At 36.7% G+C, this 20,273-nt stretch overlaps 2 protein-coding genes across 2 annotated transcripts; both read left to right on the forward strand.

Annotated features, from left to right (window-relative positions):
- The first annotated feature begins 690 nt into the window (after positions 1–690).
- LOC100798739 (fasciclin-like arabinogalactan protein 3) lies at positions 691–1,926 on the forward strand. Its single transcript, XM_003545482.4, has one exon. It carries the CDS (start codon positions 812–814, stop codon positions 1,730–1,732), a length of 921 nt encoding a protein of 306 aa, XP_003545530.1. The 5' UTR covers positions 691–811; the 3' UTR covers positions 1,733–1,926.
- An 8,110-nt stretch (positions 1,927–10,036) lies between these two features.
- On the forward strand, positions 10,037–12,578 carry LOC102663373 (uncharacterized). Its single transcript, XM_006596663.1, has 3 exons — positions 10,037–10,042; positions 10,145–10,285; positions 12,183–12,578. The coding sequence occupies exons 1-3, from the start codon at positions 10,037–10,039 to the stop codon at positions 12,576–12,578; spliced, it is 543 nt and encodes a 180-aa protein (XP_006596726.1).
- Positions 12,579–20,273: the final 7,695 nt, after the last annotated feature.

A 20,273-nucleotide genomic window follows, 5' to 3' on the forward strand; every position in this document is an offset into this window, starting at 1 on the left:
ATACATAGTGACTTTAATGACGATCTTCACTACGTATTAATACTTGAATAGAAAAGGTTTGAATTATTATTAAACTAACGAGTAGTGCTATATGGTATGAAATTATATCACACGAGTTGCACGGAATTATAAGATAGTTGTTTAAAAAAAATGAAACAGATTTTTAGATTGGTGTTTTATGCAAAACAAGCAATGGGTAAATGCAATTAATAACCAATCAAATTCATTCGTATACTTTCGTGCAATTCAACATTTCTCTAAAACTAAATGAACATGTATAGAGAAAGTTAATATTGTCAATCTAAAACCCTACCTATTGAGGACCATATATATGATCTATCAAATGCCTATAATTATGGATATATCATTGAGATTATATTAGAGCTATAATTGTTCTAGAATAAAATCTGTTGGTGAATTGTGGGGCAAACAAGATTAAACTCAAATATAGCAAAGCCGTTATTTTTTGAGAAACCACATGTAGTCATTACATTACCGCCAATCAAAATCACCCTAAAAAGATACAATTCCTCATCTTCTGCTTGTTTCATTAAGCAAAATACGCTTAAACCATTCACAACTTCCTCCAAATAGCTAGGTAGAGAGTGGTTCGCAGTTAACCGTTTACCAAATTGACTTTTGAACACAAATCCAAACCATTATGGATTCCACTTGCACGAAATACATATAAACCCCTCAATTCTCCACTTTTCTTCAAGCTTGGTTTCGGACACACAAAAAAAGAAAGTAAAAAAGAAAACCCTAGAGGAGAAGAAGCCAAAAAAAAGAAGCCAAAAAAAAGGCTCCAAAGATGGGTTTCAAAAGCTCTTCTCTTCTATGCCTAGCTCTTTTGCTTGCATGCTCTTCGGCTATTCATGCCTTTGACATCACACAACTGCTAGGCCAATATCCAGAGTTTTCCACATTCAACAAATACCTAACGGAAACCAAGCTCGCAGACGAAATCAACAGCCGCAACACCATCACTGTCCTCGCCGTTGAAGACTCAGCCATGAATTCCATTGCTGCCAAGTCCCCAGAAGCCATTAAGGCCATCATTAGCACCCATGTCATCCTTGACTTCTTTGATGAGAAGAAGCTCATGGAAGCTCAAGCTAATAGCCAACAGTTGACAACCCTATTCCAGGCCTCAGGCATTGCAGTGAACCAACAAGGCTTCCTCAAGGTTGCACTCGTCGGCGAAGGCGAGATCGCCTTCGGCTCGGCCGTGAGTGGCGCCCCAGTCGACGCCACCGAGCTCATGAGGACCGTCACCAGCGAGCCCTACAACATCTCCATTCTCCAAGTCACCAAACCCATCCTAGTCCCAGGTGTTGATTCACAAACCCCAGCCTCATCATCTGGTGCACAATCCTCACAAGGAGCCAATGCTCCCGTTGCTGCACAGGGTGCCAAAGCTCCTATGTCATCATTACAAGGTGCCAAGGCACCCATTCCGACACCGGTTGCAAAGTCACCTGTGCCAGCACAGAGTGCCAAGGCACCAGTTCCTTCGAAGACTGCGGCCGCATCTCCACCTACTGGTGAAAGCGTTGCCGAGTCTCCGGAGGTTGCTGCTGAAGCCCCAGCAACGAGCCCAACTGGAGCTGAGGCTCCAGGTCCCATGGCTGATGATGTTACTCCTGCTGATGTTCCTAGCAGTGCTTCAACCACAAAGATGGGTTTGGTTGGCGCAGTGATGGCCTTTGCTTCCCTCTTCATTGTTCTATAAAGTGATTCGCAGATCAAACATTGAGATGTATTCATTTTAATACTCTTGTAGAAGAAGAGAAGGAAGAAAAGGAGGACGAAACAAAAGAATGCTGGAAGAGAAAGTGTAGTGTTTGTGGCTATTGAAATATTTGTCGATGGCAATGTTCTCGTGTCTAAGTGATTGCGAAATAAATAAATGAAAAACAATTAATATGTTCATGTTGTAAAAAATTAACGTATCCAGAAATTTTACTCTCAACATAACTCAAATACGTAGTTAATTATATATAAATATGATTAATTTACTAGTGATTAAAACTAAATGAATTTAACTGTATATAAAATTATCAATATATGGTTAATAAGTTCGTGAGATTATTAAAATGTTTAGTTATGATTAATTTTACTTAACAAGTAATAAAAATAATATCATGAGATTATTGAGCATCACACGTGGTTAATTACAACATGTATAAATATGGTAATTTTATCTCATAGGTATTTAATACTTAATAGTTTTATAAGGTTATTTACCACAAACATGGTTGTATCAATTATGGATAAACTTAAATATATTCTTAGTTTTATTAAATATAAGGATCTTTCAGTTTTAGTGCTCTAAATTTGTAAAAAATACCTTTTAGTTTCCTTTCAAATATGTACCAAAGAAGAAATATTGAATTTGTATTTTGTGACAATTTTTAACTATTATAATTTAATTTTTAAATTACAAAATCTAATTTTATCGATTAAAAGTTATCATAAACTATAATTTTATTATTTCTTGTTTGTCATTCACTTTTGGCACCTGGGAAAATGAATTAAAAAAGTAGTTCTCAAATTTCAGGAAAAAAAGATAAATTTTAATTTGGGAGACTAAAAAAATTATAATCATAATTATGGGAAAAAATATATTTAAGCCTTATGCATATGTGATTAATAACATCACCATGCTACTAAAATGTATAATAATAATTAACTTTGTATCTAAAGTGATTAAAAATGTTATGAAATTATTAAAAAATCTAATCAAAATTAATAATGCACTTATAAAATAAAAGTTAACCGTATATAATTAACCTTGTTAACTAGGTAGACTACAAGATGTATAATTTAGGAGTGTATCATAATCAATAACCCTTTCCTACATTTCCACTAAAGGGATTCAAATCATGTATCCCAAAATTGTGTCCTTATCACCCCAATAATAATGATAATAATAATAAAAATTGACATGTTATTCAAAATAGTCACTTCTATTTTTAAGTTTTTCTATGTTCGAATATTGGAAGAAGTGTTAAACAAATAGGTTGTTAGACAATATAGAAATTTAAAATTATAACTTTTAATAGCTTTAAAGTTACTATACTAATAACTTGCGACTAAAAGTTTATATATATATAAAAAATCATATATCCAAATCTCTATCCCTCGATAGTGTCTCCAATAATTACTATCCCGCCAATAATAAAAAAATTACGTGTCAATTAAAATAATTATGCTCGAAGACATTTTAAAAAGAAAACAAAAAAAAATATATTGAGAAATTTTCGATAAAAACAAAAGGTTATATATTTTATAAAAAATGTGTCTATTCATGAAAAGGTATGAGTATATAAAAGATTGTAGTGTTATTTATGAGTGGAATTTTAGGAATATTACTTAATTATAAAACTTTCATAAATAATTTTATAGATAAAAATGAAAAATTAATAAATCATATGAAATTAAGAATTAAATGTAAATTTCACATTAGGTACACACACACATATATATATATATATATATATATATATATATATATATATATATATATATATATATATATATATATATATATATATATATATAATTTCTACCAACAACCTACTTGTATTACTCATCTAATTCATCCTCGAATTTAAAAAATCTTTTCTTTATGTCTCTTAGTCCATGTTCTTTTCAAATCTTAATAATATTATTATCCCATGTCTTGTGCCAACGTAACATTCAATTGAAAGTTCAAATGACTCATTTTCTACTCCAATTTTTTCTTTTCCTTTAAAATTACCTAAATCCTCTAATTATTAGCTCATTGCTCTTCATATATATATATATATATATATATATATATATATATATATATATATATATATATATATATCCACATACAATCTAAAATTTCCTTATTTATCATTTTTTGTCCTCTCTCATTATGCTTTTGGTGTATAATTTAATTATCTTTTGCCACTATTTCTAAGCCTCCATAGGAAACATTGGTCATTCCGGTTTGCAACATGCTATGATTGATGAGATGGCAACTCGATCTAGAATCTAAGAACACTAGGACTTTTGTTCCCTCTCCCCCTGATAAACCTAAATAGGGTGTCATCGGGCTTACTGCAACATTTTAAAAAAAATTATTTTTTATTAAATATTTTATGTTATTTGTTTATTTTTAAAATAATAATAATAATAATAAATAAATAAATTATGTTGGGTTAAATGTTTTTGGATCTTTAGTCTTGGGAATCTCGATTTAACTCTAAAAGTTGACAGGTTTTCTAAAAAAAACTTTATTTGTTCCTTACACTATCTCTTTTAACTCTCTTTTGGGGACCGTGTTGTCAGAATCGCGAATAGAGGGACAGGAGACATAGAGGTTGTAGTTTCCACCACTTTGCTTTGAGGAACACATACTGGAGGTAAAGGGGGGAGTGAGTGCTTTTTTTTTCTCCTTCTCTCTCCTTGTGTGAGCACAACAACGAGCCATGGGTAGGCTTTACGATCCTAGGTTTATGTTTATGGTGCGTTTAAATTCTTAGACAGATTGTGAATATGTTAAAGCACCTTAATTTCTATTTTGAAGTGATGAATTTGTTGTTTGGATGTTGTTTAGTCTTTTTCCCTTTTTTGCTAATTAAGGATTCTGATTAATTATGTTTAATTATATATGAGTAATACGTATAAGCTCTATATATGTATATAAGTGTTTTACCTATGTGACATTTGACTCTGAAAATTTTGTGATTTTTGTGAAGACGAGTGTTGTGCATAGAACCAATCCACCGAGAATTAGAATGTGCATCTGCTTAAATAAAATTGGCCAATGCAAAATCTTCTTTCGATTGAAATTGTGCTTTGATTTGAATTACAGATTTCGAATTCTTGTGGCCGAATTTCTTGTGCTTGAATTCCTTGTAGCTGCATTGAAATGAAATTAGTGATATATCATATATGCATATATGTTTTCAATATATAGATAAGATATTGATTTGTAATATAAATATATTTATTTACTTATGCGGCTACAACAATTTGTTTTAAGTAGCAAGTTCATATATGATATATATGTACTTCCTTAAAATATGTAGTTTTATTATTATATATTATATATGTGTATAGTGACATGGCTATATATACTTTGTAGCTATATATATTTTCATACATTTAGAAGCTTTGAAGTTAAGTATATTTTATTATTAATATTATTATACATATAATTAAATACTTATATGATGTATTGTTTTTTATTGGTAATTGATGTCTATGATTTTGTAGTGTTATTATGAAATGACCTCGAAAATAGTTGATAACGGCTAAATATGAGTTATTTTTTATGATAAAAATATAATGGAAATATCCTTAAAAATATTTATTTAGCAGTTATTTATGTTTAATTGTTAAAAAATAATGTTTTTCTCATTCATAGCTTGCAGATATGAAAAGGAAGGATTAAAAGTCAAAAAGATGCAAAAAATAGCAAAAATTTGAAAAAGGCCAAGCCCAAGACGTGCTTAGCGCGCAGCACGCGCTCAACGGGAAAACAGGTACCCTCACTAAGCAAGAATAGTTGCGCTAAGCGCGAAAACAGACACTCGTGCTAAGCAAGCAACACAAGCTTAGCATGAGTACGTAGGCCCAAGTCTACTCCAACAACTATAAAAAGGGAGTCAAGCCAAGGAGAAAAGACACACCGAGTCTCATAGCACTCTAATATACACCTGAAGCCTGAGAACTCTCCCTTAGGGAATTCTTTCTTCTCTTCCATTATTTTCTATTCCCTTTTTTCATCCCTTCTCCTCCATCAATTTCTATACCCCTTTACAAGTATAAGGCCCCTTATGGCTATGAGAGACTAAACCTTTAGTTAGGGTCTGACAGGTCTAAAAAGCTAAAAGATGTATTTTATGCTTCATATCTATCGATGCAAACAAGTGTTTTCTTTCCTATTATCCTTTCTTATTTTAATTTCATGTATCATTCATCCTTGTATCATCTTTAGGGATTAGGTGCTCGACAGAGGGTAATCCTTAATAGAAATACAAGGAAGGTCTTACATGCATCAGTTTTAGGGATTAGTCGCTCGAAAGATGGTAATTTCTAATAGAACTAAAATGAATGAATATCTTAATAAAATCATTGCTAGACATAGAGTTATTGCATTATGCCCATGCATCAAAGCAAACATCTAGAATTAGAACTTCATACATTTTATCTATTGAGTCTTTGCAAAGACATTTGGGAGATATATAGGTAAAATAGGCTTGTCATCGTGAGACATCAGGGGCAAGTATTCTAATAGATGTGAGTAGGGAAAATTCACCTAATTGATAGAGAAAAATCTAAAATAATACATCTTAGGCAAATAAGGCATGCTAGGTCCTAACATTCTCATTCCATTGAATTCCCTATTATTTCTTTTGTCTCTTATTAATATCTATTATTTTAGTTACTGTTTCTTTTAACTCATCTTTTACCTCATCTCATCTTTTCCTCTTATAAATTGGAAATTATCCAACACAAGTATAAAACAAAGTCCCTGTGAAAATTGACACTCAGACTTTCGAGTCTTTACTACTTGGACATTTTGGTACACTTGTCAAACGGTCAACAAGTTTTTGGTGCCGTTACTGGGACTTTGTTCTTCCTACTTGGTTGCCATACATTTTCAATTTGTAAGTATTAATTATTTTTTATTTTAAAATTTTAAATTTATTCATTATTTTTCTTCTCCGTTCTTTTTCTTCTATAATTTGCACGACAGTGCTTGTTTTTGTGTATGCGAGGTAGAACTGCAATTGAAGATTTAGCTCCACTAAAATTGGAAATTGAAGCCACTAGCAGGCGTAAAAATGATGCAAGAAGAAGAAGAGAGCAAGAAATACAAGGAAGCAGTCAACCCTCACCTCCACCCTCTCCACAAAGCTACTATCAAATGGAAGAGGAGCATGCACGGCAAGTGACACTAAAGGACTACTCTAGTACAGCTACCCTGTAATTTTTCACGAGTATTGCAAGGTCGGAGGTTCAAGCGGCCAACATATCTTATCCCCACTCTCTCATACAACTGATACAAGGAAACCTCTTCCACGGTCTACCGAATGAGGATCCTTACGCTCATCTCGCCACCTACATAGAAATTTGTAACACGGTGAAGATAGTCGGTGTTCCTGAGAATGCCATATGCCTTAATCTTTTCTCTTTTTCTTTGGCAGGGGAAGCAAAAAGGTGGCTACGCTCCTTTAAAGGCAATAGCTTGAGGACTTGGGAAGAAGTTGTAGAAAAGTTTTTAAAGAAATATTTTCCAGAGTCAAAGACTGCCGAGGGAAAGATGGAAATATCCTAATTTCATCAATTCCTCGATGAATCACTCAGTGAGGCGCTCGACCGTTTCCACGGACTACTCAGAAAGACGCCTACACATGGGTACAACGAGCTGGTGCAATTAAAAATCTTCATAAATGGCCTGCAACCACAGTCAAAGCAACTCCTTGACTCATCTTTAGGGGAAAAAATCAAGTTGAAGACACCAGAGGAGGCAGTGGAGCTGATAGAGAACAAGGCGGCCCGTGATCGCGCCATCCTTCGTGATTTAGCATACACGCCAACAAAGAGGAGCCTTTTGGAACTCATAGCTTGAGATGCAACACTTTCCCAAAACAAGCTATTGGCCTGACAGATAGAGGCCTTGATGGAGACCCTCAGCAAGCTCCCTCAACAACTACAAGCGGTAAATCTCTCTCACTCCTTGATCATGCAAATAAGGGGATGCCACATCTGCGGTGGAGCACACGAGCTAGGACAATGCATAGCCTTAGAAGATTCTTCCAGGGAGGTGAACTACATGGGAGCTCAGAATCGCCACGAATTCCAAGGCTACAACCAAGGAGGACCATCAGGATTGAACCGAGGGAGGAATTTCACATAGGGATCAAGCTAGAGGAATCATCTGGGGAACCAGTTCAACAAGGAGCAAAGAAGTCAACCTGGCCAGAATTCCAACCAAGGGATTGATCTTTATGAGAAGACTAGCAAGCTTGAGGAGACGCTAACTCAATTTATGCAGATATCCATGTCCAACTACAGGAGCACAGAGTCATCCATCAAGAACCCGAAGATACAAGTGGGACAATTAGCCAAACAGATGGCTGAAAGACCCACTAATAGCTTTGGAGCTAACATAGAGAAGAACCCAAAGGAGGAATGCAAGGCGGTATTGACTAGAAGCCAAAAGAGAGCACAAGGAGAAGAAGAGAAAGGTCAAGGAGACCAGTCTGAGGAAGGAAGGGCAGGCAAAGAAGGAGTGAAGAAGGAAGAAGAGAAGAAGGAAGAAGAGAAAGAAGAAGAGAATAAGGTCTTAACCTCTAAGACCAAAAGCCAGCTAGCTTGAGAGGCTAGGAAAGAAGAGCCACCAGTCCCTCTAAAGGAGTCCCTATATCCTTTAGTGCCATCTAAGAAGAATAAAGAGCACTATTTTAAGCGCTTCTTGGAGATATTCAAGGGGTTGGAGATAACCATGCCATTTGGGGAAGCCTTGCAGTAGATGCCGCTCTACACCAAATTCATGAAGGACATCCTCACCATGAAGGGGAATTAGATTAACAATGAAAACATTATGGTGGGAGACAATTGCAATGCAGTGATACATAGGAAGTTGCCCAAGAAATTCAAAGACCCCGGGAGTGTGACAATCCCTTGCACCATAGGGAATGAGTCAGTATGGAAGGTTCTCATTGACTTAGGGGCAAGCATCAACCTAATGCCCCTATCAATGTGTAGAAGAATTGGAAATTTGAAGATAGACCCTACCAAGATGATGCTTCAGCTCGTAGATCGATCAATCGCAAGACCGTACGAGGTAGTGGAAGATGTCCTGGTCAAAGTCCATCGCTTTACTTTCCGGGTGGATTTTGTCATCATGGACATAGAAAAAGATGCAGAGATTCCTCTTATCCTAGGCAGGCCTTTCATGCTGACTTCCAACTGCGTGGTAGATATGGGGAATGGTAATCTGGAAATGAGCGTCGACGACCAAAAGGTAACCTTCAACCTTTTCAAAGCAATTAAATGCCCAGGGGAAGATAAGAGGTGCTTTAAGGTGGATGAGGTCGATAAAGAAGACGTCAGTGCTATCCAAATCACACAAACTTCACTGGAGAAAGTTTTGATCAATGCTGTGGATTGTTTAACCAGTGAAGAGGAGAAGGATCTAAGGGCTTGCTTGGAAGACTTAGATCTTAAAGAAAACATTCCTGTAGGGGGGACCAATTTTGAAGAATAAAAAAGCGGGAGTCCATTCGAGAAGACCAAGGTAGAGCTGAAGATCCTACCAAATCACCTGAAGTATGTGTTCTTGGAGGAAAACAAAACCAACTCAGTGGTGATTAGCAGTGAGCACACAGTGGAGGAAGAAAATAGGTTGGTGGAGGTCCTCAAGAGACACAAGGAAACAATTGGGTGGCACATCTCAGATCTTAAAAGAATCAGCCCTGCCTACTGCATGCACAAGATAATGATGGAAGAAGACTATATACCAATCAAACAACCCCAGAGAAGGCTCAACCCATCAATGAAGGAAGAGGTGAGGAAAAAGGTGCTTAAGCTTCTAGAGGCTAGGCTTATCTACCCCATTTTTGACAATGCTTGGGTAAGCCCAGTCCAGGTGGTACCAAAGAAAGGGGGCATGACAGTCATTCAAAATGAAAAGAATGACCTAACCCCAACAAGGATTGTCACTGGCTGGAGAATGTGCATCGATTATCGCAAGCTCAATGAAGCCATATGGAAAGATCATTTTCCTTTACCATTCATGGACCAGATGTTGGAGAGGCTTGCGGGACAGGCTTATTACTGCTTCTTAGATGAATACTCTGGGTACAATCAGATTGTTGTGAACCCCAAGGATTAGGAGAAAACGACCTTCACGTGCCCTTTTGGTGTCTTTGCCTACAGACAAATGTCATTTGAGTTATGTAACGCACCTGACTATGTGCATCATTGTGACAAATGCCAGAGAACATAGGGGATTTCCAAAAGGAATGAGATGCCTCTACAAAACATAATGGAGGTAGAAATCTTTGACTGCTAGGGGATTGACTTTGTGGGGCCTCTCCTATCTTTATACGGGAATATCTATATTCTGGGAGCTGTTGATTATGTGTCTAAGTAGGTGGAAACCATAGCCACTCCCAAGAATGATGCCAGGGTAGTGATAAAATTCTTAAAGAAAAACATCTTTTCCCGTTTTGGAGTACCACGAGTCCTAATCAGTGATGGGGGAACACACTTCTGCAATGCACAACTGAAGAAGGTTCTGGAACATTACAATGTCAGACATAAGGTGGCCACACCTTATCATCCCCAGACAAATGGCCAAGCAGAAATTTCAAATAGAGAGCTAAAGTGAACCCTTGAGAAGACTGTCACTGCTGGATCAAGTGGCCTCAGAATAATTAAGAAGGGGGGGTTGAATTAATTATTCCTAAACCTTTACTAATTAAAAAATTACTCTTCTAAGGCTTTTACTAAATTGTTAAGAGAATGAGGAGTAGAAGAGAAACTTAACAGAAAGTAAAAGCGGAAATTAAATGCACAACGAAAAGTAAAAGAGTAGGGAAGAAGGAAACAAACACACAAGAGTTTTTATACTGGTTCGGCAACAACCCGTGCCTACATCCAGTCCCCAAGCGACCTGCGGTCCTTGAGATTTATTTCAACCTTGTAAAAATCCTTTTACAAGCAAAGATCCACAAGGGATGTACCCTCCCTTATTCTCTTTGAACCTAGTGGATGTACCCTCCACTAGAACTGATCCACAAGAGATGTACCCTCTCTTGTTCTCAGTCAAACCCAAGTAGATGTACCCTCTACTTGAACCACAAAGGATGTACCCTCCAATGTGTTAAGACAAAGATCTCAGTCTCTTAAACCTTTGATACTTTGTAAATGGGGATACAAAAGAATTCTCAGGCGGTTAGTCCTTTGAACACTTTTGTATAAGGGAATGGGAAGAATCAAAAGAATTCTCAGACTGTGTCATTTTGAATTCTTTGACAAGGGAGAAGGGAGACACAAAAGAATTCAAGCGGTTAGTTCTTTGTTCTTTTGGAAAAGGGAGAAGAGAGACCCAAAAGAATTCAGGCGGATAGTCCTTGGCGAATTCTTTTTGGCAAAGGGAGAAGAGAATGAAAAGATGAATAGCACAAGTTTTCAAGGTTTGGAAAACCAGAAAACTTCAGAAAGCTTTTGGTACAAAGAAGAAGAAGAAGTTCAAAGAGATTCAAGGCTTGTAAAGGATTGTATGAAATAAGTGTTCAAGATTATTGAAATGCAAAACAAAGCCTTGCTTTTATAGACTCTTCATGTCTGGTCAAGACAACCATTTAGAAGAGTTATAACTTTTAGAAAAACTTAAAACCAATTTGAAAAAGTCAAAAACCTTTTGAAGAGTTACATCTTTTGATTTATTCAGAAACAGTCACTGGTAATCGATTACCAAATCAGTGTAATCGATTACACAAGGCTTTTATTTGAAAGGATGTGACTCTTCACATTTGAATTTGAATTTCAACGTTCAAAGGCACTGGTAATCGATTACCAAAACATTGTAATCGATTACAGCTTTTTGAAATTAATTGGAACGTTGTAAATTCAATTTGAAAACTTTTTCAAAACAATTTTGCTATTGGTAATCGATTACAATAATCTGGTAATCGATTACTAGAGAGTAAAAACTCTTTGGTAAACATGTTTTGAGAAAAATCATGTGCTACTCAATTTTTGAGAAAAACTTTTTATACTTATCTTGATTAAGCCTTCTCTTGATTCTTGAATCTTGAGTCTTGAATCTTGATCTTGATTTTTGAGATCTTGAACCTTGAATCTTGATTCTTGACTCTTAACTTTCTTCTTGAGTCTTGAATTCTTCTTGATTCTTATCTTGAACTCTTGAATTGTTCTTGATTCACTTGAGTTGTTCTTTGATTGATCTTTGAGCCTTTTGTCATCACCTTTGTCATCATCTTTTGTTATCATCATTGTTATCATCAAAACACCTTTGAATCACCTTTGATTCACCATGAAGCTTTGCTTCTACAGTCACATCATCAAGAAAGGATCGGCCTTTGAAGCTGGACGATGCTCTCTGGGCTTACAGGACTGCATTTAAGACTCCCATAGGCCTTTCACCATATCAGTTGGTCTATTAGAAAGCATGCCACCTATTGGTGGAATTGGAGCACAAAGCTTACTGGGCCCTCAAACTGCTAAACTTTGATGAAGCTGCAGTTGGAGAGAAGAGGAAGTTACAATTGTTTGAGTTAGAAGAAATGAGGATGAACGCCTATGAATCATTCAAGATTTATAAGCAGAAGATAAAGGCATATCATGATAAGAAGCTACAGAGACAGAACTTCCAACTAGGCCAACAAGTCTTGCTCTTCAATTTCGGACTCAGGCTATTTCCTGGAAAGCTAAAGTCAAAGTGGTCAAGGTCGTTCATGATCAAAGAAGTAAGACCCTATGAAGCTGTGGAATTGGTGGACCCTACGATAAGAACCCCGGAGAAAAGATGGATCGTCAATGGACAATGCTTAAAAATTTAAAATGGAGGCCAGTTAGAAAGATTAACAAGTGTTGTCTACCTGAACGATCCATAAAATGAAGAACAATGTCTAGCTAAAGATGATAAATTAAGCGCTTACTGTGAGGCAACTGTTCGACGACTGGCAAGTGCACCGGATCACGCTAGTATAAAACGCTAAGAGTCGAGTATCGAACTCTCGGGGAACTTGTTTTACTTGGTAAAGCTGTGGTTCAGTAAATAAGCATCTTGTTGGTAAAGGGTTTGTGTGTAGTATGAACACGTGTGTAAACTAACTAAACAAAGGTAAATAAAAAGGGGAGCAGTGGTGGGTGTGAAGGCAGATGGTCAACGTGTTGGTCTTCCTACTGGGCGACTGATGCTACTAAAGATGTTCTCTACCTAACAACTTTCCTGTGTTCTATGTTGTCTCCTTGACTGCTAAACCCCGATGTCTCGTGCATGTTTAGCCTAATCCTAGCCAAGTGTCATCCTCAAATCCCTCTTGTTGGACTAAACTTGACCAGAACTGCATTAAGACATACATACCAACAACTAGGTTACCGTACCTCGATCCCTCGTGCCAATACGATAAACTAGCCCCTTCCTATCAAGTTCTAAGGATCAAACCATTTCCCAATGTTGAATGACCCTAACTGAGCATGCATCTATGTGATCAAGGCAAAAGCATACTAAAATGAAGTAATGATAGCACAGAGAACACATGCAACATCATTAGATAGATATAAGAGTATTTACATCAAGTACCCCGTAGGAAGAACCAACTAAGGATTTAGCTCTCCATAGCTGGGAAGCTTCTCTTACAAAGATGAAAAAGAAAGAAAATGAAAGATTAGGAAGTACAAGTGGTGAGGATGTCTCCTTCACCTCTAGAAACCTCACAATCACTCAAACTCTCATCCAATACTCCGCATGATAACTTCCTCTTCAATCTCTATTGTCCCTCAGGATCTTCATGATGCAATCCTACCCCGCAAGGGCATTGGATAGAAGACTACAAGAAGATTGGGCCAGAGATGCAAGAGAAGGCCCTAGGGTTCTCATGAGCCTTAGGGTAAATTTCGGACCCATGGGCAAAGTATGAGCCCGCTTATCTTTGTACATATTAGATTAAGGTTTCATTATTTTTTTGACCTTGTATTTAGGGCTCCACAATATAGGTAAGGTACCCTAGAAATATAGGATTTTTCAGCCCTTGTATTTTAGGGCACCTAGACTAGTTTTTGTATTAGGGGTAGTTTTGTAATTTCACATGCACTAAGTGAATATTTGATGTGTGTGTTGGGAAATAAATTTAATTGAATTGGTAGAAGCCCAATCCAATTAAATTTTAGAGGGGGAGGTGAGCATTTGCTTACTACACCCCATTGCTACATCATATAGTCACACTTTGTGCATGTCCTTCATGCTTTACATGCCTCATGACACATAAGCACACTTAGTGGAGAATCTTGGAATTGATCATGGATTAGTGGGCTGAACCATAACTGAAATTCACTAATCATAATTAGTGAAATTTTGCCTCCACAAATTCAATTTCAAATTCAAGTGAAATTTGAATTGAAATTCAAATTTCCCTCCAATTTTGTGTGACACTTAGGCTATAAATAGATGTCATGTGTGTGCATGTTTTTGAACTTTGATCATTTGAAAATTAAACTTCAGATTTTATAGCTCTTTTAGAGCACAAAATTTTGTGCTCTTCTCTTCCTCTCCCTTCATTCATCTCCTTCTTCCTCCAAGCTCTTATCCATGGCTGCCTATGGTGGTGAGCTTCTTCTAGACTCATCTTCTCCTTGAAGTGGCGTCTCTGATCGAGGTCGTACCCGAATCAAATAAACATTAAAATGCAGTAACTAGGAAGTGATCCTAGGTCGTTTCCCAACGAGCAATGCTAAACCAAATGTTCATAACAAATAGTAGGAAAATAGTAACGAATTGGGGGGGGGGGGTTGTTGTTGTTTTTTGTAAATTAAACAGCGAGTAAAATTGAATTAGAAAATATCAGAATTAAAACACGTTGCTTCCCCTTGATTCACAAGCAAGTCTCTTATCCTAGGTTACGAGAGTTTATTCTTTATCAGTTCAACCACTTAATCCAACCCTAAATTAAATTACTAAGCAAAATTTAACATAAGGCATTCATTATGTGATTAAGCAACACATACACCAATTAATCATAAACGCTCATTAAGCATGAACGAAAATTAAGCGTAGAGACAATTAATCAAGAACTAAGCATGCTTGAATTAATAGCAACAAATACAGAGTAATTAGTGAAGAGGAAAAACAGAACAGAATTTAATAGTAATAATAGAACCTCCAAGAGAACTGTACTTGATCCTCAAAAGAAAACAACACTGGAGACTTAGTGATGGAAGCTTGCTTGTGGAGCTTCTATGGAGGCTGGATCTTTGAGCTTAAATGAGGTCCTTCAATGGTGATTTTACACCATGGAGATGCAACGGAAGGCAAAGGAGAAGAGGAGAGGAGAGGCACCATCCACTAGGGAATAAGCCAAGGAAGAAGAAGCTTCACCACCAAGAATTTCCTTGGATAAGAAGCTTGAAGAAGATGCTTTAATGGAGGAAAAGAAAGAGAGAAGGGGGGAGCACGAAATTGAAGGAATAAAAGAGGGAGAGAAGTGGAACTTTGAAGTGTATCTCATAAGACTTTCATTCATCAAAGTTACAACAAGTGTTACACATGCTTCTATTTATAGACTAGGTAGCTTCCTTGAGAAGCTTTCTTGAGAAAACTTCCTTGAGAAGCTAGAGCTTAGCTACACACACCCCTCTCATAACTAAGCTCACCTCCTTGAGAAACTTCCTTAAGAAGATTCCTAAAGAAGTTAGAGCTTAGTTACACACACCTCTCTAATAGCTAAGCTCACCTCCTTGAGATGAGAAGCTAGAGCTTAGCTACACACCCCCTATAATAGCTAAGCTTACCCCCATGACAAATACATGAAAATACAAAAAAAAGTCCCTACTACAAAGACTACTCAAAATGCCCAGAAATACAAGGCTAAAACCCTATACTACTAGAATGACCAAAATACAAGGCCCAAAAGAAGGAAAAAACCTATTCTAATATTTACAAAGAAGAGTGGATCCAACCTTGACCCATGGGCTCAAAAATCTACCCTAAGGTTCATGAGAACCCTAGGATCTTCTTTAGTAGCTCTAGCCCAAGCCTCTTGGAGTCTTCTATCCAATACCATTGGGGGGTAGGATTGCATCATCCCCTCCACCTTGGAAAGGATTTGACCTCAAATCCCGAGGTTCTTCATACTCTGGGCTCCTTCCCTCGACACCTGTAAAAAGAATAAAAACATATATATTAGTGGTGTTGGGTATGTTAGAGTAGGTTAAGGTCTGAAAACCATTTCCTGGGCATCTTCCCATGAAGGAACATGGTTCCTCACCAACTCAATGAGTGGTGCTACAAGTGTAGAAAAATATGGGACAAACCTTTTGTAAAAGTTTGTTAAGTCATGGAAGCCCCAAATGTTTCTTATACTTGGTGGAATGGGCCACTCAGGAATGACCTTTATTCTCTTAAGGTTCATGGGAACCCCTTGATCACTATTTGAAAAATTAAGAAAAGTAACACAATAAAACATACTTTTTTCTGTATTTTCATATTGATTATTCCTTCCAAAAAGTATGACAAACCTAAGGTGTCCCATATGAGTACCTAAGTTTGTTTTGAAACTAAAAATAAGAACAAACCTACCTAATGGGTCCCTATGTATACACACCATGAAGATGTTGGGTGCACGAGTGATTTTACAAAAGAGGGTTGCACCATTCAAAACATTCATAATACCACCTATTTTAGGGACTTGGGGCCTAATAATACCTATTTTGGGCCCCAAAAAAGCACAAGGATTTAAGCTCTTGCAAACAAAACCCGCATCCAACAACTTCTTTACTTGAGGAATAAACTCAAGACCAAGAGGTGTGGCAATGCTAGCAAGTGTCTTTTTACAAAAGAGAAAATGTGGAGGTTGTCTAAGAGGGAAAGTTTCTTTAATGTTTGTCTTTATTGTAAAATGAGTTTCCTTCTTAGCTAAACTCTTGGAGGAGACACTTACCTCCTTACACTTCTCTTTAACCACTAATGGTTGTCCTTCTTCTTGGGGGTAGATTTCTTCACTAGATTTTGCCCCTTTTGCTTCTTCACTTTCACTAGAGGAAGGTGAAGTAGTAGCCTCATCTTGGCTACTATAAATGTCTTGGCCCCTCATAATCATGGTTTTTGTGGTGGGGCATTGAGAAGTAATGTGTCCTCTTCCAAGACATTTAAAGCACTTTATAGAGCTAGTTTTCTCTTGCATAGTAGCCTTAGGGGCTTGCTTTTCTATTGTCTTCCCCTTATCATCTTTGGGCTTAGAAGGTGTCACCCCTAAGATGCCTTGACCTTGGTCTTTCTTTGTATAAGAGTGAGAGCCATAAGATTTTGAAGTAGACTTCTTTTTAAGTTGTTGCTCTACCCTTATTTCCCAATCTAAGTTAGCCTCTACATTGTCCTTCCCATGGAAGTATGAGAGGTTAATGTTAGCCTCTTGAGGCTTTCTTTCCTTTTCTCTCCTATGGGAGTGAGGTCTAAGATGTAACCTATGCCTTCCTTCATAATAGTCGCGAAGTTCTTCACTTAGGCTCTTGCAAGAGTTATGACTACTATAGGAGCCATGTTTTTCTTTTTTCATTTCTTTCATTATTTTTCTTCTTTCTTCCTCTCTTATTTTCTTTCTTTCATCTTGACTTATTTGTTCCACTCTTTTTTTTCCTTTTTCTTTTCTCTCTTGTTTTTCTTTCCATAACTTGAGGGAACTCAACTCATCTAAGATTCTAGATAAAGGGTCTTTATGACTAGTACCCTTACCATTAACACTAGATGAATGATGACTCATGTTAGTTCCTAAGTTGTGGTTCTTTCTTGTTGGAGGTTTGAAAACAAAAGGTAAAAGAAACTATGGTTGAAACTAGCTAAAAATAAACACTAAAAGAGGTGTGAAAGATAAGGTAAAAAACTAATTGGCAAAAGGAAAGCCATCTAGGCGGTTTGACAATGGAAGGTAAAGGAAATAAGATATGAAAGTAAGCAAGAAATGTAAACTAGGAGAATCCTAAGAGTGTTTGGATGACCACATTCAAGGTTCCCAACAAAACACTCACTATCATAAGGAAAAATTGCCTAAAATTATTACACACAAATGGAAGCTTGGTAACCTATTGGAGGCTCCCAACACACTTCCAATGAAAGGCCTTTTTGTTACAAACTTGAAAGCAATGAAGGTAAATAGCTCTTAAGGTGGTTGGCCCCTTTCTTCTTGACTCAAATTCTTCAAGGGATGGCTCCAATCCTCCTTCCAATTCCCTATATGGCAACCCACAAATAAGGAAACAAAGAGACAGGCAATAACCAAAGACCAAAAAAAATGAAATGAAAGCTAAACCAGTGGAGTTTTAACAAGAAAATTTTTCAAGGATTACTCAACAATTAAAGCAATGAAAAGGACATAAAAGCAAGCTAGGACTCAAAGAGAAACTTAGAATGGCTGTAGAGTAGAGTAAAAAAACTAAAAAAAGAGACTCAACAAACCTCTAGCTTTGGCACTTGTTTTCACAGTAATTTTCAATTGAAATTTCGGAACTAAGATTGGTATAACATAGGCACCAATTATAGAATAAATTTTGAGCCAAAACAACAAGCACACTTCCCTTTCACTTTTTTTTTGGATACTCATTTTTTTTATTCCAACTTGTATGATTTTTATGTTTTTTTCCGTTTCTCCAAATCACTTGGTTCTTTTTCTATAACTTTTTTCCAGATGTCTAGAAAATTCAGTAAAAATTTCAGCTCAAAATTCGAAGTAACCAATTCTTAGTAATTTTTACAAGTTTGTATGTCCAAACTGCCAGCACCAACGATTTTTTTTTAAGCATGGTATATTGATTGCCTTGGGCTTACTTTCAACCTTCCTATGTATGTTGAACTCACTAGGATTGTTTACCTCAGTTTTAGGAGTTCAATATTCACTTAGGATCAATATTTCAGCCAACAATTCAATCACCAAAACGCAAATTCACAATAGACACAATCATAAGGAAACCTAAAAGTTCAAGAAAAGGTTCACAATCAAAGACTCTCTAAGAATTTTGCATGAGCATGTTAAGGACTAATTAACATGAAAGATTTGACTCAAATCAAATAATAGGCTAAAAGAATTTCATACACTCATGAACAAATGAGTTAGACAAAGAAACAAGAAAATAAAATTCAGCACAACATAAGAAATCTTATGTGACAAGTTTCATGACTAGACATGACTTCTATGACAAAACTACAATAGGTGAACAAATCACTCTAGATTTTTGAGGTTTTCTTCTACTTTAATATTTTTGTAAGAATTTTATGGTTTAGGTTTCAGCCACAAAAAATAACAAGACAAAACTCAAAGGAACCTAAACTCAACACAATTCATGCTTCAAGAACAAGAACAAGAAATTTGAACCATAGAAAATCAAATCTACCTTCTATAGCAAGTTTAATCAGTGGAAACTATAAAGAATCATGTTAACAACATTTAGCACAAGACAAGTGAGGAGATACATGCAGAAAAAAATGAAGAAACAACAATGGAAGAGAAGGTAAAGCAAAAAATTAATGGAGGTTTAAGGAGCACCTACTTGAAGCTCTTGTGCTCTGATTACCACTTGATGGAAGCTTGCTTGTGGAGCTTCTATGGAGGTTGGATCTTTGAGCTTCAATGAGGTCCTTCAATGGTGATTTTACACCATGGAGATGCAGCGAAAGGCAAAGGAGAAGAGGAGAGGGGAGACACCATCCACTAGGGAATATGCCAAGGAAGAAGGAGCTTCACCACCAAGAATTGCCTTGGATAAGAAGCTTGAAGAGGATGCTTTAATGGAGGAAAAGAAAGAAAGAAGGGGGGAGCACGAAATTGAAGGATTTCTAGTTTAATATTTTGGGTCAATTCTGTGTGCATGTACGACTTTGCATGTTTTTCTTTGAATTATAGGATATGTTCAAGAAATGGGTAATTGTTTTGAAAATAAAAGTTTTTGACATTTTGTGACTAGAAATCTTTGATTCTCCTCTACATGTCATGATAGTTTTGAAAGCTCAATTTGAAAGTGATGAGTTTACCTGATGGAAGCTTGCTTGTGGAGCTTCTATGGAGGCTGGATCTTTGAGCTTCAATGAGGTCCTTTAATGGTGATTTTCCACCATGGAGATGCAGCGGAAGACAAAGGAGAAAAGGTAAGAGGCGGCGCCATCCACTAGGGAATAAGCCATGGAAGAAGGAGCTTCACCACCAAGATGAGCCTTGGATAAGAAGCTTGGAGAGGATGCTTCAATGGAGGAAAAGAAAGAGGGAGAGAAAGAGAGTGGGGGGAGCACGAAATTGAAGGAAGAAAAAGGGAGAGAAGTTGAACTTTGAGTTGTGTCTCACAAGACTCTCATTCATCAAAGTTACAACAAGTGTTACACATGCTTCTATTTATAGACTAGGTAGCTTCCTTGAGAAGCTTTCTTAAGAAAACTTCCTTGAGAAGCTTCTTTGAGAAAACTTCCTTGAGAAGCTAGAGCATAGCTACACACACCCATCTAAAAAACTAAGCTCACCTCCTTGAGAAGCTTCCTTGAGAAGCTAGAGCTTAGC

This window comes from Glycine max, chromosome 14, assembly GCF_000004515.6.
Source record: "Glycine max cultivar Williams 82 chromosome 14, Glycine_max_v4.0, whole genome shotgun sequence".
Lineage (NCBI taxonomy): Eukaryota > Viridiplantae > Streptophyta > Magnoliopsida > Fabales > Fabaceae > Glycine > Glycine max.

Excerpts from the sequence above, each read along its gene's own strand:
- LOC100798739 (XM_003545482.4), top strand. The coding sequence starts at position 812 with ATGGGTTTCAAAAGCTCTTCTCTTCTATGCCTAGCTCTTTTGCTTGCA.
- LOC102663373 (XM_006596663.1), top strand. Across the intron at positions 10,286-12,182 it reads GCAATGCACAACTGAAGAAG|AAAGCATGCCACCTATTGGT; the intron begins GTTCTGGAACAT and ends TTGGTCTATTAG.